Below are 27,717 nucleotides of genomic sequence, written 5' to 3' on the forward strand. Positions count from 1 at the left end.
TTCTGCTCAGATTATTCATTCGATGCAGTAGTGTACAAAATGAACAATGCTGGGTACAAGACCCATTTCACAAACATAGAATGTTTTAAATTTAAACTGATTTTTAGAATGAAATTTTCAATCAAGCTACAACCCCTTCCCCAATACAATAGCAGTCACAAGAAAATAGTTAGTAGGGTTGCATCAACTTATATTTGTGGATTTGAACTTTAATGTATAATATTTTCACTTAAAAACCGCAAAAAAAATTACAAATCAAAATACGCAATTAGGGTTTATATCACAAAGTCACGCTTAAAGCTGTGTAACTGAATGCTCACATGTTATAACTTGAATAACCCTAAGGGTAAACAGTTTCATTTAAAAGCATTTTGTCCAATTTATCACAACCAGTGAGTTAAACTAATGGAAAGTCCGAACAGTTCAAATACTCCACAAACATGAGGTTTGATGGAGAAGTGCAATCATTTCAGCCTCTGTACTATTACAGCATTCAGCAAATTGGCATCTTTCAGGGTCTCGTTCTCATCTGTTAGCTCTTTACTAGGGAAGGTGGTCATCAGCACAAAAGGAGTATATGCCAGAGCCGGACGGGCATCAATAATAAAATGTCGAATATCCTGAATACTGTTGAGAAAAAAATACACACACCAGTTAAGTTTCTTCAAAAACCAGTATTAAAAACAAATCCCAGGTTTTCTGTACAGATTGAATTCTTTAAAATTTCCAGAGAACATACCACCATGATTAACCTGCTCCTGATATAGTTTATTACTGTATCAACAAATCCAGGATGTGATCTAAATCAGGATGAGCACTTGTTTCCCTTCCACTGGATTCGCTGACTTGATGGCTCAATGAATTTAATCCAGTGAGTGACTGATGTATACAGACCACAAAATCAAAGTTTATGCTGAGTTAGCTGATCTCAACTGGAGCAGTAGTAAGGGTTTGCTGCAACCAACTTCAGTACCCCGGCTACAGAGGGGAAGAAAACAACACAAATTGAGCCGGGGGTTCTTCCGATCGTTTTCCAGTGATGCTTGCTGGAAAAGTGGAGATCTATGATTGTTGGGTAAGGATATGGACAGAGCTCAGTTCCAATACCCTCGCATTGTGGTTGAACATTCACCGTCTATGGCTCAGACACAATAATGGCCAATTGGGGAAGGTATCGGAAGGCACCCAGTGTCATGTGTGAGCACATGATCTAGGCTGACACTCCAGTGCAGTATTGAGAGTATGCTAAATTTTTCGATGTAAAGTCCTTCAGATGAGATGTTAAACAGAGGGGCTGTTTGCTTGTTCCAGTTGTTCAGGCGGATGAAGATCCCATTGCATTATTTGAAGAGGATCAGGATACTCTCTCAGTGCCCTGGTCAACAATCCTTCCTCAGGGAGCATCACCAAAAACAAATTTACTCATCATTCACCTCATGGGAAGACTGAGAGATGTTGCTGGTCCAAAATGGCTACCATAAAAGAGTCACTGCATTTCAAAAACAATTTATTATGTTAAGTGCTTTGACAGGCTTTGACAAACTGCCATATAAGTACAAGCATTATTTTCTTTCTAGTTTCAGCTGTCAAGTTTAGAAACCTAGTTTGTGGTTCTTCCCATTCAAATATAAAAACAAAACCTCTGGAGGATATTATGCACAACCTTTTTACAATTAGTTGTGGTTAATTACTTGTCCAATTCTCAAATGATATTTATTAAAGGGAAAAGGGGAGGGGGCAGTTACTGAGAGTGCAATCCTAACAACTTGGCCAAAGAATTATGCTCCTCCTCTGTTGCTTGAAAAATGTATTTACTGAACCACACAGACCAAAATGGTCCCAGATTCAATTTCCTTTCTGTGCTGAGTCAGTTGATCTCAGCCCAGGTGGTGATAGGGGTACTACTACTGGCCTCAGAGCTCAAGGGACAGAGGGGAAAATATTTATAATGATATGTGCTGAGTGGACATCAGGTGAGGAATGATCAAATGATGCTCCTCATGATAGAATAGCCCAGCACTCAAGTCTCGGTTCACAGCTAAAGAATGGGCCTTGGACAAGGTTCTGAAGGGTAAGTGATATTTTGAACTATACTCCAGTAAAAGTCAGCACTTTTAGGAGAGGAGGAAACGGCATTTTCTCTCCTATTTTAGTTTTGTTGTTGCAAGGTTTTCCCATTGTAAACATTTTTGCAGCACTTGTGTATTATAATGCAGCAGCTATTTCAATAACATGGAAACTAACAGAATGCAATATTTCTTATACGCAGGCTGCTCTAAGACAATTAACAATGTCAATTCCCTTCTGAAATTAGGGAATTATATTGAAAATGACATTGGTTTCCATTATCTTACCTATGCGTGTAATTGAACTTCTGAACGAGACGTCCTCCATCCGCAAGCCGTATCTGGATACTGGTGGTCGGTTGCAATTCATTTACATCAACAGAAGAACTTGCCTTTGCTTCATTTTCTGCTTGTTGTGCTGGAGAAGTTGTAGTGACAAGCTGAGGTGTGGCACTGTGAAAGAGAAACAAAAATAGGGTCCGTTTCCCTAAATTGTACTCAAGGCCCCTTACCAATACCAATACTAATGCAGAAACAGTAAGTATATCTGAGACAAGGGGGTGAGGAGTAAACAGAAACCAGCTGCAAGTGTACTCTATTAAACATGGTCCAAAATATGAAGAGCATTTCATGTAAAATAACAGCCTTAAAAAGGTTTGACCTCAAATGTTGCAAAACAAAGCCTAATTGTAATCATCCACCACCAAAAAAAATGGTAGCAGTTAATAGCAGAAAAAAATCAAGCAAGGAAAGGCATGTTTTGATGCATAGGTTTGACCTTACAGCCTACACACACAAATGCCAGGTGCATTTCCAACAAAATGGCTGAATGCAAGGCTGTTGTGGCAGTTGGAGCTATGGCAATGATAGGGGCCTTAGAAACATGGATAAACTGTGATCGAACAAATACAACATACATGTCCTTTAGGGAAGGGAGCCTACCATCCTTACCCAGTCTAGCCTATATGTGACTCCAGACCCACAGCAATGTGGTTGATTCTTAATCGCCCTCTGAAATGGCCTAGCAAGCCACTCAGTTGTACAATCTCACTAAAAAAAAGTCATAAGAATAAAACCAGATGGACCACCTGGCATCGGACCACTAGGCACCGGATACAACAAAGGCAAACCAAGCCCAGTCAACCCTGCAAAGTCCTCCTCACAGACATCTGGGGACGTGCCAAAATTAAGAGCTGTCCCACAGACTAGTCAAGCAATAGCCTGACATAACCACACTCAAAAAATCATACCTTTCAGCCAACGTCCCAGACTCTTCCATCAACATCCCTGGGTATGTCCTGTCCCACCAGCAGGACAGACCCACTAGAGGTGGCTGTACAGTGATATACAGTCAGGAGGGAGTAGCCCTGGGAATCCTCAACATAGACTCCGGACCCCTTGAAATCTCACGACATCAGGTCAAACATGGACCAGGAAACCTCCTGATGATTACCACCTGCCGCCCTCCCTCAGCTGATGAATCAATCCTCCTCCATGTTGAGCATCACTTGGAGGAAGCACTGAGGGTAGCAAGGGCACAGAATGTACTCTGGCTGGGGGACTTCAATGTCCATCACCAAGAGTGGCTCGGTAGCACCACTACTGACCGAGCAGGCCGAGTCCTGAAGGACGTAGCTGCCAGACTGGGCCTGCAGCAGGTGGTGAGAACCAACATGATGGAAACCTACTTGACCTGGTCCTCAGCAAACTACCTGTCACAGATGCATCTGTCCATGACATTATTGGTAGGAGTGACCACCGCACAGTCCTTGTGGAGATAAAGACCAGTCTTCACACTGAGGACACCATCCAACGTGTTGTGTGACACTACCACTGTGCTAAATGGGACAGATTCAGAACAGATCTAACGGCTCAAAGCTCGGCATCCATGAGGTGCTGTGGGCCATCAGCAGCAGCAGAATTGTATTCCAGCACAATCTGTAACCTCATGGCCCAGCATATTCCTCACTCTACCATTACCAACAAGCCAGGGGATCAACCCTGGTTCAATAAGGAATGTAGAAGAGCATGCCAGGAGCAGCACCAGGCGTACCTAAAATTGAGGTGCCAACCTGGTGAAGCTACAACTCAGGACGACATGCATGCTAAACAGCAGAAGCAACACGCTATAGACAGAGCTAAGTGATTCCACAACCAACGGATCAGATCAAAGCTCTGCAGTCCTGCCACATCCAGTTGTGAATGGTGGTGGACAATTAAACAACTAACGGGGGGAGGAGGCTCTGTAAACATCCCCATCCTCAACGATGGTAGAGCCCAGAACGTGAGAGCAAAAGGCAAGGCTGAAGCGTTTGCAACCATCTTCAGCCAGAAGTGCCGAGTGAATGATCCATCTCGGCCTCCTCCCGATATCCCCACCATCACAGAAGCCAGTCTTCAGCAATTCGATTCACTCCACGTGATTTTAAGAAACGGCCGAGTGCACTGGATACAACAAAGGCTATGGGCCCTGACAACATCCCGGCTGTAGTGCTGAAGACTTGTGCTCCAGAACTAGCCACGCCTCTAGCCAAAATGTTCCAGTACAGCTACAACACTGGCATCTACCCGACAATGTGGAAAATTGCCCAGGGTATGTCCTGTCCACAAAAAGCAGGACAAATCCAATCCAGCCAATTACCGCCCCATCAGTCTACTCTCAATCATCAGCAAAGTGATGGAAGTTGTCGTTGACAGGGCTATCAAGCGGCACTTACTCACCAACAACCTGCGCACCGACACTTAGTTTGGGTTCCGCCAGGACCACTCGGCTCCAGACCTCATTACAGCCTTGGTCTAAACATGGACAAAAGAGCTGAATTCCAGAGGTAAGGAAAGTGCAACTGTCCTCAACATCAAGGCAGCATTTGACCGAGTGAAGGAACCGAGGAGCCCTTGTAAAATGGAAGTCAATGGGAATCAGGGGGAAAACTCTCCAGTGGCTGGTAGTGGTTGTCGGAGGCCAATCATCTCAGCCCCAAGACATTGCTGTAGGAGTTCCTCATGGCAGTGTCCTAGGCCCAACCATCTTCAGCTGCCTCATCAATGACCTTCCCTCCGTCATAAGGTCAGAAATGGGGATGTTCGCTGATGGGTTGCGAATGGAACTGAACACTGTGCAATCATCAGATAACGAAGCAGTCCATGCCCGCATGCAGCAAGACCTGGACAACATCCAGGCTTGGGCTGATAAGTGGGAAGTAACATTTGTGCCAGGCAATAACCATCTCCAACAAGAGAGAATCTAACCACCTCCCCATGACATTTAACGGCATTACCATCGCGGAATCCCCCACCAACATCCTGGGGGGGTCACCATTCACCAGAAACTTAACTGGACCAGCCACATAAATACTGTGGCTACAAAAGCGGGTCAGAGGCTGGGTATTCTGAGGCAAGTGACTCATTTCCTGACTCCCGAAAGCCTTTCCACCATCTACAAGGCACAAGTCAGGAGTGTGATGGAATACTCTCCACTTGCCTGGATGAGTGCAGCTCAACAACGCTCAAGAAGCTCGACATCATACAGGACAAAGCAGCCCACTTGATAGGCACCCCATCCACCACCCTAAACAGTCACTCCCTTCGCCACCGGCGCACCGTGGCTGCAGTGTGTACCAACAAGATGCACTGCAGCAACTCGCCAAGGTTTCTTCGACAGTACCTCCCAAACCCGCAACCTCTACCACCTAGAAGGACAAGGGCAGCAGGCACATGGGAACACCACCACCTGCATGTTCCCCTCCAAGTCCCACACCATCCTGACTTGGAAATATATCGCCGTTCCTTCATCGTCGCTGGGTCAAAATCCTGGAACTCCCCACCAAACAGCACTGTGGGAGAACCTTCACCACACGGACTGCAGCGGTTCAAGGCAGCAGCTCACCACCACCTTCTCAAGGGCAATTAGGGATGGGCAATAAATGCTGGCCTTGCCAACAACGGCCACATCCCATGAACAAATAAAAAACATGGATCAAGAATGTTCACGAAGGGCAGAATAGGCGGCTAAGGAGGCAAAATAACTCGATACATCAGGGATCCCTGCGAGGTACAATACCCACTGGTAGAGAATATGCTTCCCAACAAACTATTCTGGCTGGAAATATGTAGCGCAGTAGGAGCAAAGAAAGCTCTAGTTTTGCTACAGACCACCAAAGCAAAAAGGGCAGATTATTGTATGAAAAGACAAAAATATGTAGACAGAAAGATCAGAGAGGCATCTTTATCTGGTAATAGCAAGTGACCCAGATATGAACAGAAGTAGTGGCATCCCTGGGTGACAGCAACCATAACACGATTAAATTTGACATGATCTGGGATAAAGCAATCCTCAGGTATACAAGTTTAAAAGGGCCAACTTTAAGTAAACAATGAATATAGTGGCAGTCTTCAAGAAACCCCAGTTAGGACTAATGGAAAATCGTTAAGAACATACCATTGAGTATATAAGTAAATACATGCCAAGAATTAGTATGGAGTAACATTATATGGCGAGGGGAGTGGTCATCGTGGTCAGCTTGAAATAACGGTTCCAAGCCAGCAGAGAAAGTAAGCCCAACCGGTAACGAGCAGCCCCAAAAGGGCACATCATGGCAAAGGGCAAACAGAACCCAATCTTGTTCTAGATGGAGAACAGGCGTAGGTCTGGTGCGCCTTGTTGTGCGAATCAACATCGACTTCATCAGTGATTGCTGAGAAAGTACCACTTGCAACTGCTGGACAAAGACCTAGAAGATGCACTAAGATGTGCTGTGTCTGATAAATTCATGCCAGAATTCCAAACTTAAGTGAATGAGAAAGACCTCAAAGTTCGCACTTAATGGTTTGTTAAGTAAATATAGATATGTGAAGTACATTTACCTGTAGCATGTAAGGCATTTTCCAGTGCATGTGGCTAAAACTGTGTTGCTGTAGCCACATTAGTGGCTAGTCAGTGGTTTCTATTGGACAGTGTTGACCTAGACAATTTGAAAGGGGGCAAAACTATGCCAAATAAAATTCAATATAGGCAAGTGCAAGGTGTTATATAAAAAAAAGGGAGATAATTAATAATTGCCGTCATCAAACAAACTGGAGAGAGACTGAGGGATATCTGGCCGTGATAGCAGCAAACAAAGAAAACAGAACAACGAGTTTATTGTCAGGTCAATAGAGTACAAGTCTGAGACCATCATGTTCAAGATGTACAGACCACACTTCAAGTACTGCATTCAGTTCTGGTGACTGAGGCACAAGTGAAACATCCAATCCATGGAAACAATGTAGAGAAGGGCCAAGTGGCTGATCCCTGTGTCAAAGGACTGAGTTGTGAGGAAAGATTAGAAAAACTCAAGATTCTTCTGCCTTGAAAAGATGATGAATGCAAGGGAACCTTATACATTTGATACAAAGTGGAACAGAAATGGTTAAATCAAAAGCAATATTTCAAGTTATATTACGACTGCAGGGCAAGGAGATACAGGTACAAACTTGTTAAAGGTAAGTTAAGATTTAAGGAAGCACTTCACACATAGTGTGACTAACGGCTGGAATGATCTTATAAGTAGTAGGGTACTGGAGGCAAACACTCAAATCATTTAATAGGAAATTAGATGCTGTGTTTTTTTCTTGGGAGTGGAGAAAGAGAAGGGAAAAAGATCGTGTGCTTCTATAGAAGCACGAGTCAAATGGCCTCCCTTATCTATATCTAACTTTTTGGGCAGCTACAGAATGGAGGCTTCTGCGCGTGCAGACGAGGGGTGTGATCAAAAAGAAAAATCCATTCTCTCCTGCTCTGTCGCTCCTTACTACCCACCCTGGATCCTGAGGCTGTCTCATTTCACGACATAGCAAAGATTATGCCACTAATATCTCACATTCAATCTTCCCTGCTAACCTGCTCTGCTTCCTCCCCCAACTAACCTGTTCTCTATTTATTTCTTACCAGTTTTCCCTCCTGCTGCTCTTTATCTTCTTCAGCTGAACACACTGGTTTTTCCTCAGGCTTTTTTGTTGCACATCAGGTTACTGTCTCTGCATTTAGTGGTGCAGGGCCTAGTCTGGGTCCTCAGTCTGAGTGCTGAAGCCAGGACAGCAGCAGGCTACATACAACAGATTAGAATTTCTTGCACCATGGAAAGCCATAATGATTGAGGTTGAATCCGAGCTTGGGAGATCTGAATCCACTATGTCCGCACTGCCACTGATAACCACATCCCTGATGCTGCCGCTGATCGCTCCCTCTCTTCCTCACCAACCCCAAATACTTCCCACCCACTCTGATGCTGCTACTGATTAATTCCGTGCTTTGGTTGATGCTGTAATCACCTACTGCTCTCCATTATCTTTGATGCTCATCAATGATAACTCCCTCCTCCAAACCAAAACTGCCTGCTCTCTCCAATGCTTCCAATGATAGTTCCTTCTTGCCCCATACCCCTCCCGTGTTCACCAATGCTACCATTAATAACTCCCAATCCATAACATGCCGCTCCACGATATTGTCACTGAACTCCCTCTCTCAATACCCCCCGCACCCCTCCAACTCCAATAGTTGTCCAATGCTAATACTCTCTTACCCCGACCCCCTTACCTCCTGATTTATTTGATGCTCTCATCAATACTGCAGTTCCTATTGCTCCACATTCTATTCAATGTTGCCATGGCAAGTTTTCTCTCCCCGATGCTGCCATGCCTATTGTTCTCCACTTTTGAAATTTAAAGCGCAGGTGCAGAGCGAGTCGGGGCACAGTCAGAAGTGCTGGTAAGGCTCTAGGGCAATCTTCTGTCACTGGAGAAGTTGGTATTGAGTTGACAGCACAGAAACTGATCAGCTGGACTTCCTTTGGAGCTGTGTGGGAACAGCTTGTTTGGACCGGGGCGAGAAAGGGAGATAAGCAGAGGCAACTTCTATTTATATAGTGCCTTTAACATAGGCAAGCATTCCAAGGTGCTTCATAACTAAATGGAAGCAGATGGACACTATTCCAGGATGGGAGCTTTAAGAGAGATGATAAGAAGCTTAGACAAAAGAGATAGATTTTTGATTCGATTTGCTAAAGGTACATGAGAAGTTGAGAGATTCGGGGACGGAGCTCCAGAGAGTAGGACCGAGACAGCTGAAGGCTTTGCCACCAACTTTGGTATAAAAGATGGGGAATGCGCAAGAGGCCAGAATGAGAGGAATGGAATGTTCCAAAGAGGACATAGACCAGGAGAAGATTGCAGAGATAGAGTGGGGCAAGGTTCTGGAGAAGTTAATCGACAAGGATTACCGGGCTCACTGTTATTTTTGTGCAAATGGTAGAGCAACTTCCAGCGATCACACATGCGCAGATAAACGCGGAAATTGCTGTACCAGTTGCGACCATCCCCCGTAAGCTGAGTGAGAATGGCATCTCGCCGGCTGGCTCTCCATTCAAATGAATGGAACAGCGTGAAGTTCCTGCACTGATCTTATGGATACGAACTAGTCTAGCCAAAAATGGTAAGTCAAGTCATTTTAATTCTAAGCACCCTTTTAACAGCGTGGTAAGTCTTAATGACTGCCAAACAACCTCTCTGGCACTGAAAATTAACTTTTACAACTGTGGAGTCTCATTCCTTCAGATTTTAATTGTTGTTGGACATTTTAAAAAAAAAGTACTTTTATTTTTTTTTCCTCTCTTTTATCTTTGTACCTGATTTGACATTGCTTACACTTCCTGGTTCAGTCTCTCCATGGCTATTTAACATGTTTCAACCTGATTGGTTAAGGGAAATACACAGTTGCTTGCCCCGTTCACACAGGTCCCAGATGCTCTGTAGAGGGCGCTGCGTTGGATTGAGTGCCCGATGAGAGGAACTTGCCGTGCAAAAGCCTATGAGCAAGTGCACGTCTAATGAAAGGCGGGTGCCACTCGTTCGCCGCTGACAGAAAAATCCAGCCCAATGTGTTGAGGGACTGCAAACCAGTGTAGATCAGTGAGGATAGAGGTAATGAGCGAGCAAGACAGGATACATGTGGCTGAGTTGGAGAAGCTGAAGTTACTGTAGTGGTTTAGATAGATAGATAGATAGATAGATAGAGCGATAGAGAGAGACAAAGGTGGATGATGTTGTGGAGGTGGAAGAGGTATTGGTGAGAGATAGGATGTGGGTTTTAAAGGTTGAACACAACATCAAGACTGCAAGTTATGAACAGCAGATCAGGCTCAGCTTGAAAGAGTGGTCAGAGTGGGGAGGATGGAATCAGTGGCAAGGGAGCAGAGTTTGTGGTGGGGCCAAAGACGACGACTTTGGTTGTTCTTATGTTCAGGTGAAGGAAGTTGTGACTCATTTAGACTAAAAGCAGATTAAATATTTCCCATCAGAAAGGAAAATATCCTCATAATTAGTTTTCTTAAGGGTAGGCATTAAAGAAGTATTGATAGTACTTCCTCTTGAAAGTAAACTTAGTGATAAAATATCTCAAATATCAAACAGTATTGACTATAATTTAGCAACATTTATACACTCAACTGAATACATATTATGTCAACCAACAACAGTGCAAAAAACAGTTTTATAGCTGTAATAAAGCATTGCAATTTGTCAGATTGTCAGTGTCCTTTTGTATATAAGCTAATCTCCCTGACAAAAATGAAACTGGAGAAAAACTTTTAGAAATGCAAATGCCTGATGTCAAACAGACCTTTGTTTTCCTTCAGTGCAAATGGTATTTTATGCATAATTATTCATTCCATATAAACTGGCAAACATGCTAAACTCTGCACTCCATCAATGCTGCTGAGAAATTGGATTTGGAATACTTTCTAGATTTTATTGGCATTACAATATGAAGACTACTGTAACAGAGGTGATCCAAATATAATGTGAGCCAATTGAATGGGTTGTATAATGGTTACAATGTTTCCTACATTAAACATATTTCTTCCTGTGAAAGCTGGTTTCATTCTCAATTATGTTTCTGACAATAATTCATGGAGAGCAGCCTGTGCTAAAGTTTGAGCAGATTTCACACTGCACAAAAGATGGTACAAAGGAACTCCAGTTCCGTATAACATTATACTGCAGGTTTTTAATCCTCAGTTTCTCCACTGTGGTTAGTTACATTTCCCAAAATGGCACAATGTGCTACATATGAAATTTGCAAACTTGATCTCCCTTCAGCAGCCTTTTATTTTCACTCAGCCTTCCCCACACAAATGATGGCCAGAGTATCATGACTAAACACTCCTCTCCCCCATGTAATCACTAGGGAGAGGCAAACAGAGAAAAAACACCCAGGGCCAATAAGGGAAAAAGTACTCTGGAAAATTTCTCTCCAACCCCCTCAGGCGATCAAAACCAGTCCCGGAGATCATCTGTCTTCCCTCAGAAGCCCCCACACACAGACTGGCAACAGAGAAAGCGATGAGCAACTTTAATCCTGTTCCACCACCAACAGAGCCCTTAGCAAACCCCAAAGTGCTAAATTTCCCTCTCAGAAGAAAAATGTCTAGCTCTTTGCGAGTTTGAACCTGCATCCCTCATCTTCACAGGGCTGCACCCAGGTACTTACATGCATCCATTTTTTAATTACGTTTCAGGCATTTTTGGTGATTTTTCTACGTTACAAGGTGCTATATAAATGCAAGTTGTTGTTGTAAACATCAGCATGCTGGCAACATTTGTTAGGAATTGTTCAGAAATTTTGGGCAGAGTCAAGAATCATTAAAAACAAATTGCTTACATCAGTAACTAATTGAATAGAATAAAAGGAGTTGTGAGTTGAAGGATTTCTTTTATCTCAATACAGTAGAACACCTAGCCCAAATGCACTGGTTGACATATCAATTTCCATCATCCTTGTAAAGCCAACCAGTGCAAGGTTGACAGTTTAGTTCTACATTATGGGTAGTTAGATATTAACAATCAAACTAGTTTCACTTCAACCTTCTAGCCCGACAGAAGGTTGACCAATTCCCAGAAGTAAAAAGGACATGGCACCAAAATACCTAGCACTCCACTCAACAACAACATGGTCAATCGCATTTAAATTAGATCCTACACAGGTGGTCAAAGGTGTTTAAATTATTGACTTTTTAAAATAATTGTGCAAGTTACATTTACCTCCCCAATTTTTGTCCTTCTCCTGCAAAAGCCTTAAACGCAGCCCTTGATTTTACAAAGTCTTGATCTCGGTGGTCTTCCATGTCCAGATTCACCTGCCCACCTCGGGCCAATCTCCGCAGCTCCAGTGGAATCTCACTGTGAATGGCAGTATAAAAGAAACTCATTCTAATGTAAAATAAAATGTGAATCGACATTAAAAAAAACTGGAAGTTATTCTGTTTTACTCAATGCGCCATGTGTAGTATAAAAATTTTAATTTCTGAACAGGATTATTTTGGAATTGCCCCGAGAGTCGGCAGCTTTAATGTCCTCCTGAATTCAAATGAGCTGCACTGCAACACCGACACCAACATAACCAGGAAGTGGGAATTGTAGATATTAAGTGAGAGACCAGTTCAAAGTACTAATGCGCGAAAGCATGCACTCGCCTCGGCAGGTGGATCAAAACAATAATGTTTGGAAAATACATGGTGAATGGTACAAGTAACTCCCTGACAGAAGATGCCTAATATTTGTTAATGAGAGTGGCCGTTGCCAGAATAGAATAAGCTAATTACCTATAGTCTACCATCAGTCCAGAATAAATTGGATCATCCAAAAGTTTTACCTTTTGTTCTAGAATCCCAGAACCTTGGTCGTAACCATGCAGTTAGAACTCTAATCATCAACAGTACTGAAACTGCCATTCAGGAAGAATAGACTTAGCATTGTAAATTTCTAAGACAAAATTAAATGTCAAAAAGAATTCTGGAATTCTGAAGGCTGCTTTACCGTGTGGAAGCTCCAATGCCATTGCTTGGAGGTCAAATAGTACTACAGCCAGGTGAGTTGCCACAGCAGAGTACCTTGAGCTGTAGACTCTTAACTGGATTGACAATAAACCATTGAATTTACACAGGTTGCACAACATTTATTAGATATTTTGTCTCTGACAGAAGCCTAAGTTTTCCTGATAACAGGTAGCCACCTATGTAAGGTGCAGTGGGCTGGCACCTTCCCTCTCTCAAACAGAGAATATTTTAGATCTTTGGGAGCACAGGGTTCTTACCACGAATGGCAGACTTCCGCAAATCTAAATCAAGATATGTTGCAGATAAATCCAATACAAGAAGAGCTTTAAGAGAGATCATGGTTCACTATACTTTGCTCAATCTACAGCAGAGCAATCAATCATTCCGGCCTCTCACCCAAACATATGGATATTGCTGGTCAGAGAGAGCTCTAAAGCTTCACAGATGGAGTCACAGCCCGCAGTAGACGACTGGAACAAATGAGCATGGATAAGGCGCCGAGAACTAAACTCAAGACAAGATCTGTCCTGACAAGGAAAACTGAGGACCAAAAGTCATCCTCCCTCGCACTTGAGGATACCCCACCCCCTCACCCCTAGAAAGAATTTTGCTAGAATTGGTCATTTTTATTTGTTTCAAACTGCTGCTTCCTTCTTTACAGTAAAATAATGGAACAGATTTGACATCATAGGGGATGCACTATTCTGAAAAGGAATGAAAATTCCTTTTCGAGATGCACTTGATTGAAAGAGTTTCAAAATTTTAACAAATAAATTTGGTTCATAAACATCAGACTAATAAGCACTGTTTTCAGTTAGTGCGCATTACCACTTCTGGTAGCTGATTCAAAGAATCATGTTGTGGAATAACCATGGCTTGCATTAATTAATGCCTCCAGTGGCAGCACAGTGAAATGCAAAGAAAATGCATTAACTTACTGCCACTAGATGGCCCATATTTACAAAAAGTTGCATAACAAACAACCCAGTTCTGCAACTCAAATTTTCCCCATGTTTTTACTAGACATAATGGTCAGATTTAAATACATTTAACTCCTGTAGCTAGAATTTATCCAGCACCAACCACCTTAGACGAGTTACTTTGGCTACAAATAAAGATACACCAAGAGCAAACTTCACAGCATACAATTAAATTCCAACGTAGCCATTCTTAACCAGACATGTGAAACTTACCCTCGCCTGATGGCTTCCAGGAAGTGGGCATTGGCAGGGTCAGTGTAATTTCTAAGCTCGCCGTCATCAACACTGAAACCACTTTTCCAAAGCTTCAGTACAACATGAACCTGTTGAACAACATTCAGAAAGATCTGGAATCCAGTGTAGTTTTTTTAAATAAAGTACAATCTAAATCATTGTTATTTTCTGACAGACAAACTGATCCCATCTCTAATTGCCAGTATTCACAGGTGTAAAATCCCACCTTCAATTTATTGTGACGGCTATGTTACTGCCCTATTCCCCCGATGAGGTAACGGGCTGACTCTCAGCAACATTCCTGACAATATCTGATCTATTTTAAACAGTGGGAGCAATAAATTTGGAAATAAAACAAAGCAAGTATTTAAGTTTAATTTGATATGCAAGTTCAGAAAAGGTCACTTACTGTTTTACTCATTAGATTTACATTTCCTATAAAGTGAATCAAACTGAATACAAAATAATAACCATCAGCTCCCCCAAGTTCTGAATGCCTTATAGAAAGTTTCATTATTCATTCTGAAGTTACTTATTGATTAGGAAACGGAAGTGCACTTGGAATCAACAAGTTTCTTCTCTCCTCTATTTAGAGGGGTACGATAACCTTGAGGTTATAGCAGTGGACTAGCAACACATAGATTATGGGTTTAAATCTGAGAATTCCTGGGCTAGCAAAAACCCAATTAGTTCACTCCTTCAGGGAGGGGCCTGCCTGGTCTGGTCTACATGTGACTCAAAGCCAAACTATGCAGTTGACTATAAATATCTTCAGGACAACTAAGGGATAGGTAATAAATGCTGTCTTATTAGTGTTGCCCACATCGAGAGGACAAAAAAAAACACTATGTGGAAATACCTGCCAGTTCTGAAATTGGGGAGAACACTTAACTGTTCAGAGAAATTTTTAAAACATTGAAATATGCATTACAGTACTGCAGTATCAACCTATTATTGTGACATTATGGAAAAAAAATTAAAATTATGCAAGTGGCTGAACTGAAAATGAATCAGCGTATAGAAAATTTCAAAGGAAATTCATGATTCAAAGGGTCATCTAGTCTAGATAGGCCAAGATCAAAAAATACAGACTTACTAGCAATGTGTTTCAAATGTATCCATATGTTATTACATTGCGGTGTTGTTTAAACTGCATTGTTTATTCATAACATTTTAAATTGAAAAATAATGACACTTACTTCCACGGATTCATAACCTTTTGAGTTTTTCACTCTGGTCAAACAGAAACTTAGGTTACACTGAAGCCAATATACTCCTTCTTATAAAACTTACATCTTGTGCTGTCTCTGATCTCCGCTCTCCTGTAACATACGAAGACTGCTCTCCTTCAGTTGCTCCCAAACGGTATCCACCACCAGCAAATGGCTTTGAAAGAAAAAAAAAGTTTCACAGCTTGGAAGTCTGCCTTCTTCACTAAATTACAGCAGCCATATCAAAAGGAGATTAGATTCACATCACCTGTAAAACTGAAACTGAGGGTTAACTTATTAACAAAACTCACCCAATACACAAGGAATCAAGAAGTTGTACATGGAAAATCTAGTGACATAGTAGGGAAATGTAAAGCACTGTTCAATTCCAGTCCACATTAAGATAGCTGCAAGTGGGGTGCTACAATTGACCTTAGCAGTATTGGACTGAAAGGGGGTCAAGAGGAGGAGAAAGTAGAATATAAAAATAAATACTGGGTGCCCATTCCTTATCTTTTATCCAGCATATCTGGTTGGTAAGTACCCATGTATTGGGCGAGGATCAGACTTGGCTGCAATGTCCCAGCAAGATCTTTAACGTAGAAACATTTCAAGGAACTTGAGGAAATAAATAAAGTGATGTCTTAAGGAGTGTACATATTACAGAGAGGGAGGTGCTGGACGTCTTAACGCGCATCAAGGTAGATAAATCTCCGGGACCTGATGAAATGTATCCTGGGAGGTTAGGGAGGAAATTGCGGGTCCCCTAGCAGAGATTTTTGAATCATCGACAGCTACAGGTGAGGTGCCTGAAGATTGGAGGGTAGCAAATGTTGTGCCTTTGTTTAAGAAGGGCGGCAGGGAAAAGCCTGGGAACTACAGACCGGTGAGCCTGACATCTGTAGTGGGTAAGTTGTTAGAGGGTATTCTCAGAGACAGGATCTACAGGCATTTGGAGAGGCAGGGACTGATTAGGAACAGTCAGCATGGTTTTGTGAGAGGAAAATCATGTCTCACGAATTTGATTGAGTTTTTTGAAGGGGTAACCAAGAAGATAGATGAGGGCTGTGCAGTAGACGTGGTCTACATGGACTTCAGCAAAGCCTTTGACAAGGTACCGCATGGTAGGTTGTTACATAAGGTTAAATCTCACGGGATCCAAGGTGAGGTAGCCAATTGGATACAAAATTGGATTGACGACAGAAGACAGAGGGTGGTTGTAGAGGGTTGTTTTTCAAACTGGAGGCCTGTGACCAGCGGTATGCCTCAGGGATCGGTGCTGGGTCCGCTGTTATTTGTTATTTATATTAATGATTTGGATGAGAATTTTGGAGGCATGGTTAGTAAGTTTGCAGATGACACCAAGATTGGTGGCATTGTGGACAGTGAAGAAGGTTATCTAGGATTGCAACGGGATCTTGATAAATTGGGCCAGTGGGCCGATGAATGGCAGATGGAGTTTAATTTAGATAAATGTGAGGTGATGCATTTTGGTAGATCGAATCGGGCCAGGACCTACTCCGTTAATGGTAGGGCGTTGGGGAGAGTTATAGAACAAAGAGATCTGGGAGTACAGGTTCATAGCTCCTTGAAAGTGGAGTCACAGGTGGCTAGGGTGGTGAAGAAGGCATTCCGCATACTTGGTTTCATTGGTCAGAACATTGAATACAGGAGTTGACATGTTTTGTTGAAGTTGTACAAGACATTAGTAAGGCCACACTTGGAATACTGTGTACAGTTCTGGTCACCCTATTATAGAAAGGATATTATTAAACTAGAAAGAGTGCAGAAAAGATTTACTAGGATGCTACCAGGACTTGATGGTTTGACTTATAGGGAGAGGTTAGATAGACTGGGACTTTTTTCCCTGGAGAGTAGGAGGTTAAGAGGCGATCTTATAGAAGTCTATAAAATAATGAGGGGCATAGATAAGGTAGATAGTCAAAATCTTTTCCCAAAGGTAGGGGAGTCTATAACGAGGGGGCATAGATTTAAGGTGAGAGGGGAGAGATACAAAAGGGTCCAGAGGGGCAATTTTTTCACTCAAAGGGTGGTGAGTGTCTGGAACGAGCTGCCAGAGGCAGTAGTAGAGGCGGGTACAATTTTGTCTTTTAAAAAGCATTTGGACAGTTACATGGGTAAGATGGGTATAGAGGGATATGGGCCAAGTACAGGCAATTGGGACTAGCTTAGTGGTATAAACTGGGCAACATGGACATGTTGGGCCGAAGGGCCTGTTTCCATGTTGTAAACTTCAATGACTCTATGACTCTAAGGCACTTCAGAATGAGGTGCCAAGCAATAAAGAATAAAAAAGAACTTGTATTAACATAGCATTTTCACAACTTCAGGGCATCCTTTCAAAGCTTTTAAAATCCATACAGAAATAGGAAGGGATTACAGAGAGCTCTAAAGAGTACGGCGAAGATGGCTAAAGGCTCTGCCACCAATGGTGGAGTGGAAGGAGTTGGGGATGCACAGAAACACAAAATCACAGGACCAAAGAGCTAGAGGAGGTTACAGAGGTAGGGTGGGGTGAAGCTGCAGATTTTGAATTCAGTAGACTGGTGGACAGGGAGCTGATGAAGATCTGTAAGGACAGTGGTGATGAGGGGTGAAATTTAGTGTGGGATAGAATGCAGGCAGAGTTTTGGATGAAATGGAGTTTTTATGCTCCATGCTAAATAGTTGCACGACCCCCAAGCAACTTTCAAAAAGGAACTGGATAAATACTTGAAGGGAAAAAATTTACAGGGCTATGAGGAAAGAGCAGGGGAATGGGACTAATTGGATAGCTCTTTCAACGAGCTGGCACAGGCACAATGGGCTGAATGGCCTCCTCTTGTGCTGTACCTACTATGATATATTGGAGAGCTTGGGAGAGTGTCACAATGGAAAGCCTACCAACACTATTTTGGGAAGAAAAGCATTCAGGATAAAAAAGACTAGATACACAAACATACTTCAAAATTCATTACAAGTTTAACTCAAATATCTTTGATGATCTAGCCTAGTTGTTTATTTTATTGCTTACAAATAACAGAACAGCTTACTAGTTAGGCTCCCTAGGAACTTTGTGGCACCTCAAGGCAAATTTCAGCAGCAGTACTAATCAAATTCTGCATTAGAATATAGTTTCTGTGGCATGTCTGTCCACGATTGGGAGATATCTCTATAAACTTCTTAAATATTTAAAATATCCCCTCAATAAAAGAAATGTCAGTTCACAGTCAAATTGGAAACATCAGGTTATTTGTTCCTATCCAATCATAATGGGAAAAGCTGTTTGGGGATTGAGCAACAACAAAAAAATGGCAGGGAAGAAATGCAGAGTACTTGGGCCTGGGCTATAATCATCCTAACACTGGGATACAATTGATTATCACTATGAAATCAGCATATAGCTATACAGTTACTGCGATGACAGGCTAGACAGTCACAGGCCTGCAATCCACCCTAACACCCAGCTTGGAGGCTTTTAATACCATACATACTTTAGATTTACTGGATTCTCCACGGCTTTTGCCAGCTCGCTCAACAGCAACTGCACCGTGTTCCTTCGCCCCTTTAAAAAGATCTTCTACTACTTCATTAGAATTCTTCTTTTTTGGAGGACCAACAATTTGCTGTCCGCTTCTTTCAGAACCACCAGCATAAAACCTTTAAAATAATAAACATACATACAATCATTATTAATGGCTCTAGGAAACATTCAATCTGCTTCAAGTTTTCAGTACTATATGGCTGAAAACAGCATTTGTATGGTATAAAACAAACAATTCCAGCTCCTTCTTTCAGTACAATTTGTTCAGTGGTACTTTAGATTTCAGATGTGATAGATCAAACCATTTCTAACAACGGGACACTATGCAATAATCACTTTTGCTTATTATAGGATTAACTAATGCATTAATAGTGCCACAAAATCATATTTGCACAAGTACACAGTAAGCATTGAATCTCAGTATTAAATAATTTCCAGAACTGTACAGTAAACATATTCCCTTGTGTAGGGCAGGACATTAAGCTAGGGTTTCAAAAATAAAACTAAAAATACTACTGAACTTCTCAGGTTTTTAACTCAATAAAGCAGCGGTTTTAATGAATGGTCTTTAAAAAATTCAAATACTTAAAAAAAAATAAAGTCACTGTACAACAGCACACCTAAAATTGGGACTCACATCTTATTGTATAAAAAGGGTGTTGGCTCCCAACTCCTGAAGTCCCACAACATGCTCGTTACTATTAGACATTTGAATCACCACCCCTCCGCGCGCGCGCACGCTCCCCACCCCCCCCCCCCCCCCCACACACACCACACTAGATAGTGGGCCAAAGACTCTGCTTAAACACATTTTAAAAAAATCATCCCAAACCAATGTATCTCAGGCTTCACACTGCTGCATACACTAGGAAGGAGCTCTAACTGCACAATCATGGAATTGTATATAAAGACATAGAATACAACAGGAATATTGACATGTAAATGAATGTACAGTGGGACATGGCAATAAAATGAGAACAAATCCGGCATTAGTTAATAGCCCCACATGATTCTGAAGGCCCCATAAAAGAGAAGGAAAAAAAATGTTAATTAATGCCTTCTACATGGCTACAAGGGAAAACTGGAAAGCCAAAGTACCTATGGTTTGGAATCGTGGTGACCACAGTGACCTAAAGATTGATTGCTATTTCCTCAAAGAAAGGGATTAACAAAAACAAAATGGAAAGTTGTTAGTCAAAGTGACATGCACCGTGTCTCTGAATAGAGTTTGGATTCAGGCCTGTCAAATCAAACACGACTACACGTGTATATTTCCTGATCTTTTTTTTCCTCCTCATACGGCTAGCAATTGAGAATGATGTGTGCAAAAATGTCTGAACCAGGTATTAAGAAGTATGCAAGAAGAATCCAATTTCAACTCTCCCTTGCTCTGTGTCAGAGTGCACAAACACCACCTGGCTAGGCAGCCTCTGCTCACCTGCAGCAATCTGGCTGATAATTCAATGACTCTACACATGCAAGCCCACATCAATATTTGATTCATATTTCAGAGCTGCCAACTTATTATGGTTCAGATCCTAATCCTAAAAGTCTCCAACCAGATAACTCACAACAATCCATATTCAAAATGGGCCAGTTTAATCCTTTTAAGTTAAACTTTTAAGTTACATTAAGTGACTACTTTTTGTTGTCTGACTTCATGCTCTAAACAAATAATAAGGGAGAGGACCCCATCGGGTAAATAATAACCATCAGGTTGGTAAAACTCAGCAGTGGTAGCAGCCCAAAAAAATGAAAGGAATCAAGTGGGTGGGGGTGGGGGGGTGTGGGGGCGGGGGCAGGTAGCACAGGCCATAATCCAGTTAAAATCAGACAGTAAAGAATTGGAGCAGGTTACCAAGGCTTTCATTCTCTAATGTACATTTTACTCGACTGTTGGATACATCTTTGCTCATCGTGTATCAAGCTCAGTAGGAATAGAGTACAGCTGTGTCGACTGGCTGTACCTCACATGTGTGAAAGTCACATCATCATGAAAAAATACATTGATGTGTTCCAATAATGAAAAAACATTAGCGCAGAGTATGACAAAATTCTAGTTGAGAAATTGATCGATCTGCAGACCTTTGGCCCTCGTCCTCTTCATCATCTTTCTCTTCATGCCACAAATCTCTGAATGAGGTTACTCGGGTATCACTGTAATTTAAATATAGGAGGCACATTACTATGATTAGGTAAAGGATACTTCACCTGATTATTTGCATTCAATTTTATCAAATAATTTTATGGTATAATCACAGTAAATATGCTTCTTTAACTGAAGAAATGCCCTTCCTCCTAGGAGGAAGGGAAGTTAGCTAGGGCACAGAACACTGGATTATAATGCAATAAAGAATAATCTGATGATGCGTTTAAAGCAGAGCCAGACAGAAATCTAAAAATAAGTCAGTAAACAGATTTAATCTGACATAGATCGGCAGCAAAATGTACCAGGTGCAGACTATTAAATAGCATGCTACTGTACTAAAACACATTACATGATTACGGTGGTGTCACCAGGACACCATTTCTCTCGCTGCCGATTCATGACGTCTGCATTTACACTAGAGACTTTCTACTGCCCTTAAGTCCTCCAGTGTAAACATAATCTACCCCAAAGCAATACCGATTCACTTCCTTTTAGATCCATTACAGGATGAACTGTCAAATCATTTAGCCTCACACACGGCCACAATGCCCTCAGATACAGATTAATTCAGGTTTATGTTGAAGTGGTTTAAACACTGTTCCACTTTCCCAGAAGGCTCTCATCCAGCATGGTAACTGACAATTCCCCAGTGATGAGATTGTTTTTTTTGTTGTTGAAAAGGATTCACTGCATCATGGCCCATACACCGCACACAAACAGAAATGCTAAAGCCATTTCCGGATATAACATCTAAGGCAGAAGACTGAGCAGCAGAGAGTAAAAGCTGGGATGGAATAAAAGAGGACTCAAGCAGAAAATGCCAATATATAAGAAACAGAGATAAAGGGAAATGCAATAATCAATTGCCTCAACATTCCCACTTACGTCAATATACTTACAAACCATGTGTAAATCGGGGAATATTTTTACAGGGTCTGCATACCTGTAGTAACCAACAATAATTTGGAGACACACAGCCAATTACATTACAATGAGCTTTTGTTTTATTAGCTATTTAAAAAAAATGCAACAAATAGATTTGGTTCTACAAGTGTTGGAAATAAATCGTGGGCAGCAGCATTGTTACACTCAGCCTCAAGAATGTAATTAATCAAAAGGCCGGCCATAACATAATTTGGAAACAAATTAAAAACCACACAGCATTGGGAAAGGTTTTAAAAGTTAACTTAGGTAGTGGCATGTGCACATATAGATGTAGAGTACATGTTCAGGGGATGGAATAGCTCCTATGCCAAGCCTGAGTTTTTGTTTTATTTTATTTTTTAGTACTCATCAAAATGAAATGTCAGTGTTGAGGGAAATGGAATATTTTTTTCAATGTTTGATAGCCACTGTTCGAAAACAGTACACCTAGGTCAGGTATAGCATGGGTTAGATGTAGCGTGAAACATTCTCTACTCTGCCTCAATCACAGATTTTAATTTTCATCTCAGACAAGAATCATTTACTGCACCAGTGGGATATTTCTACTTCCCAACAACTTTAGGCTTATAGTGCAGGGGTGAAACATATTGTTTTAGTGGGCCATTTAAATGCAAGGTTCCTGTTCCCAGTCACCGTCCAGTGTTGGAAATTAATACATTTGGACACGAGAGTTATCCTGCCAACACTCACTGTGTGGGCTCACACCAAGATGGGCAAAAACCAGATTCAATGGCAGATCAATATCCCAGCAAGGTACCAACAGCTAAGAAGAGGACAGAGGAGACTAACAAGGGAGGAAAAAGCACTAAGAATCACATGGAGTCTTACACAAGCATAAGGCCCTCACCTTGGTGCCACAGTTTTGGAACCTGAGCTGGGTTCAGGCTGTGGAAGAGTTATGACATCATCGTCACCACCTTCTTCGTAAAAGCTGCCCAGGGCGAGCTGCAAACAATCAGAAACATCCGATACTGGATACCTCTTTTGGAGCATCTTATTAACTTTGTTGTGGTAGCACAGGATATCTAATTTCAGTCTTAATTTAAAAACGGCATCCAGACCCGGCAAGCTCCCACAGAACCTTGGAGGCCATATAGCCCCATTAGAGTGTTTGAGACAGCTATTTCAAATGGAGGCAAAGTGATTAGATTATCAATTTTATGTCCTTGATCTGCACTGTATCTTGTCTGATGTTCAGAAAACATGCAGCAATAATCAGAATCAGCATATTAGCAACTGATGTTAAGCATACCGTAACTATTCCCGATTGTTGGAAAAGACTCCAGCACCACTGCTGCACTTTGTTTGCCCCAGCCAAATCTGAATCTATTTATTAATTAAATGAACTCAAGAATATGTGCATTGTCTATACCAAATCAAACTTCTTTCAAAAAAAGGCTCTGATTAACATCTAACAAACAGGGCTATAAAGATTTGATGATTCATCCTCATAAGGTTCAATTGATAAGTCAGTGTGCATACAAACCAGAAGGTCACAGAATCAATTCACAGTCTGTGCAGGTTAGCTGATCTCAGCCAAAGGTGATGGCAGGCAGATGCTACAATTGGCCTCAGTGTCCTAGGCCAGCAAGGAGAAAATTCAACCAGGGTTCCCACTCCTGATCACTATCCAGTGACTCTTGCTGGACAGTGTGGACATTGCGTCAGAATAAGAGACAGCTTAACTGTGATGTTGCCCACAGTCAAATAACCCTACTGATATTGGCTTTCTAGACTAACAGATGAAGAATAGCCATTTGAGTGAGGTACGAGAAGGTAGCAGATGCCTACAGAGGTACAGGCAAGCACTGTAGGTGGGTTTGGACTGGAGCAAGAGGTATGTCAGAAATTAACATGTAGTTCTGGCTCAGCAAGGGAAGTGGTATCCATTCTGAATGAAACTGGACTGACTCTCAGATTGTTATGGTGCAATTTTGCTTTTAATGTATTGGTTCACAAACTGTCTAAAACTTCCCAATCCTTCAGATGAATAATTTCCTTTACCATACACAGTAACACAACTAAAACACCAAGGAACTGCATTTCTGTGGGTCACTGTCCCAGTCGTTGTGAGGACAGCTCTGCATGATTACATTACCAGGAATGTTATGAAACATTATGGAGCATAATTTAAGAGTTGAAATATATTTCTATGGTCCCAGATAACAGTCATGGTCTGCATCAGACTAATTTGATTGCTCTTTGCTTTTACCACATTTTCTTCAATCTAAATCTTTTTAGCGGCAGCTTTTCTCATTTTATTCAATTTTGTCCCTTAAGCTTCCTCGGTCTTCTCTCTTTAAAGTTTAATTTCTTTTCACCATTTATTAAATAGAATCACAGAAATTACAACAAACAGGGAGGCTATTTGGTTGGTTGGGAGAGAGAGAGAGAGAGAGAGAGAGAGAGAGAGAGAGAGAGAGAGAGAGAGAGAGAGAGAGAGAGAGAGAGAGAGCGCTTTACAACTAGAATTGTCTCAAATCCCATTTCTCTTTCATGTATCTTTTTATTTTTCCCTTTTCAAACACTTATCCATTTCCCATTTAACATATGTTATCTGCCTTAGTAGCCACTGATGATAAAACATTTCATGTTCTAATAACCTTGAGTGAACAAAAATCTTTGCAGTTTCCCTTTCATTGTGCTATTCCTGAGTTTATACCTCCTCGTTACTGAGTAGCCTAAAAATGGAAACAGTATTTCACTATTTACCCCCTCAAAACCTTTCATAATTTTGAAAACCTCCAATAGAACCCTCCATAACATTCTCTATTTATTCTTTGTATAATTGCATCATGACCTAGGACTTTGTTTTATAGGGATACATTTCTGTTCTCACATTCAAGTTTTCGGTCAGTTGCGTGTCTGACCCACTCAAAAACCCATCCAAATCAAACTACTGAGTAATCCATATACGTTGAGTTTCTGTTTGCCTAATATGGATTGTATTCTCCCCAAAAGGACACATCTCACTTAAGCTCAGAGAGCTTCAGTGAAGGTTGGCAACAACCAAGCCTGAACAGCTTCCCAAATGGGCGATTCGGTGTTGCTGGAGTTTAACTACACAGCTTAAAAGCAGAACACTTGTAAGCTTCGTGCTGGTTAAGACCACCCTACCCATTTAAGGTATTTGCTTGTGGGGTTATCTGGAACGGAGTGGTACGAGTCCCAGTGACAGGAATTTCCCTTCATGTCCCAATGAGTCAGCTAGGTGATCATTAAACAGTGGCTTGGAATTTGGTGGACCTGTCTGGTTCAGTTAGCAGATTAAGTTGCCATCAAGGATCAATTTGGTTCCAATTTTCCATTGCCAAGTACATCATCTTGAAGCCAGCTCATCCCTAGAGAGCCTGCTTATCACCCCATCAAGGAGGACAGTTACTGGACAATTACAGTTTGAGCCCTTGCTAGGCAGACAGTTGGTATCCAGGAATTTCTCCTCTTCCCCAAGCAGCATGATGAGCAACACCATAAAATATCTTGAGTTCATAGTCACCATACTACACCAAACTGTGATCCAACAATTGGGGGTGGAGAGCTACAGCTGCACCTCTTAACTCTCTACAATACAATCTAGTTAAGTTAGCTACAGGCCAAATCCTGGAAATCATAGAATGGTTACAGCACAGGACACCATTTGGCCTGTCAAGCCTGTGCCAGCTCTCTGCAAGAACAATCCAGCTAGTCCCACACCCCCACCCTATCCCTGTAGCCCTGCAATTTTTTTTCCTTCAAGTACTTATCCAATTCCCTTTTGAAAGCCACAGTTGAATCCACCTCCACCACTGCCTTCAGGCAGTGCATTCCAGATTCTTGATGTCGCCTTTGGCTCTTTTGCCAATTACCTTAAATCAGCGTCCTCTGGTTCTTGACCCTTCTACCAATGGGAACAATTTCTCTCTATCTACTCTGTCCAGACACCTCATGATTTTGAACACATCTATCAAATCTTCCCTGTTCTCAGGAGAACAACTCCAGCTTCTCCAGTCTATCCACATAACTGAAGTCCCTCATCCCTGGAACCATTCTAGCAAATCTTTTCTGCACCCTCTCCAAGACCTTCACATCCTTCCTAATGTGCAGTGCCCAGAATTGGACACAATACGCCAGTTGTGGCAGAACGAGTGTATTATAAAGGTTCATCATAATTTCCTTGCTTTTATATTGTATGCCTCTATTTATAAAGCTCAGGATCCTATATGCTTTTTTAAACCACTTTCTCAACTGCCCTGCCATCTTCAGCAATTTGTGCACATATACTCCCAGGTCTCTGTGTTCCTCCACCCCCTTTTGAATTGTATGATTTTGAATTGTTTTGATCAGTATGTGTTTGCTCATGCAGCATTTGAGTGATGGCTTCCAATAGTTGTCATCCCAAGCTATCATCAGTTACATGATAGATACCTGCTTTTGCATGGTGGAAGGCAGCTTGGTGATGTGCCAGTCACCTTGATGTTCTAGACATTCAAGTCCACTGCCAGGTACCAGGCTTACCGGTCACCAACTCCGTAATCAAAGTCCTCAAGTCAGGAGCTTTTAAGAACAAGGCTGATTCCCTCTCAAAATGCTGTGTGGTGGGTCATTGCAGACTCGAGCCCTCCCTCCAAAAGTTTCCACCTTTTAAAATAAATCTACCATTAAAGCCTGGTCATGGACCTCGTACATGGGCCAATGAAAGCCCTTTAGTTGTATCCGACACTTGACAGAAAACATTGGGCATATAGTTCACGGGACATGAACCCAGCTCTTTTCCATCTGCAACGGTCTCCTCTATAACCCACCCCAGGGCCACTGACTCACTGATCCCAGATGTCCCCCTGATGCATGCTCCGTCCTGGCTCCCGCACTGCGGCTAAAAGTTGCTGAATCACTACTCGAACCCCGGCCCAACCCAAAAGGGGAGGGAGCTGAGCCAGGCCGGCATTTTGCGGCCCCAAAGCAGGATCAAATTCAGGGGGAACCGCGGTAACCCGGTGCCATTTAACGGGACACTGCCACAGGCCCAAACTTGAGCCCGGCACCAGCAGAGCTGAGACTTAGACCGCAGCCACGCTCCCCTCCCCCAAGTCCCGACCTCACCTGCAGGTCCCAGTCCGCGGACTCCAGGTAGAAGCGGGCCCGCTCCTCCTCGACGCCTGTTACTGTCACGAACTCACGAATAGCTTCCTGCTCCGGCGCCGCCATCTTCCCGTGTCACAACCGTGCTGTTCGCCCACGTAAAAACTCACGCACAAAGGTTCCGGGGAAAACGAATAAAACCCACGGCAACTGCATATATAATGAGCTGAAAAGAGTCGTCCCAATAAATGCAGTAATCACTGGTAGTGTGCAATACTGTGATATAAATAAAACTGTTCCAAACATTTAGATTGTCCTTGTAGTTACTTTTTCTGATATTTGCTTACTAATAATTCATTATTTATTCTCAAATTTAATAAACGATATAAGAATTGCAATAAGATCATCACAGTTTAACATCTTAAAAGGAACAAGTGATTTAAGTGTACTAATTTGTGTGATTTCATAAATAAAATTCAGACACAGGTTACTTTCATTGAAATATTTGAAAATTAGGAACATTAAATAATGATATTTTACCTCTAAAACAGAGGTGCTTCTATTAAAGGAGCATTTCCTGCCCAACCACCATTCTTTTATGCCTGAAGACCTCACCAACCTGATACAATGTTATGAGCGTGAAGACTTAGCCTTGCACTGGG

The 27,717-nt window shown here is 42.0% G+C and overlaps 1 protein-coding gene across 1 annotated transcript; it reads right to left on the reverse strand.

Moving 5' to 3' along the window:
• Positions 1 to 27,215, reverse strand: nsfl1c (NSFL1 (p97) cofactor (p47)). Its single transcript, XM_068000540.1, has 9 exons — positions 27,077 to 27,215; positions 22,845 to 22,942; positions 20,989 to 21,060; positions 18,854 to 19,019; positions 15,442 to 15,534; positions 14,128 to 14,237; positions 12,141 to 12,278; positions 2,355 to 2,519; positions 1 to 627 (listed from the first exon to the last, which is right to left on the reverse strand). Exons 1-9 carry the CDS (start codon positions 27,179 to 27,181, stop codon positions 465 to 467), a joined length of 1,110 nt encoding a protein of 369 aa, XP_067856641.1. The 5' UTR covers positions 27,182 to 27,215; the 3' UTR covers positions 1 to 464.
• Positions 27,216 to 27,717: the final 502 nt, after the last annotated feature.

Source organism: Heptranchias perlo, chromosome 19, assembly GCF_035084215.1.
Source record: "Heptranchias perlo isolate sHepPer1 chromosome 19, sHepPer1.hap1, whole genome shotgun sequence".
Classification (NCBI taxonomy): Eukaryota; Metazoa; Chordata; class Chondrichthyes; order Hexanchiformes; family Hexanchidae; genus Heptranchias; species Heptranchias perlo.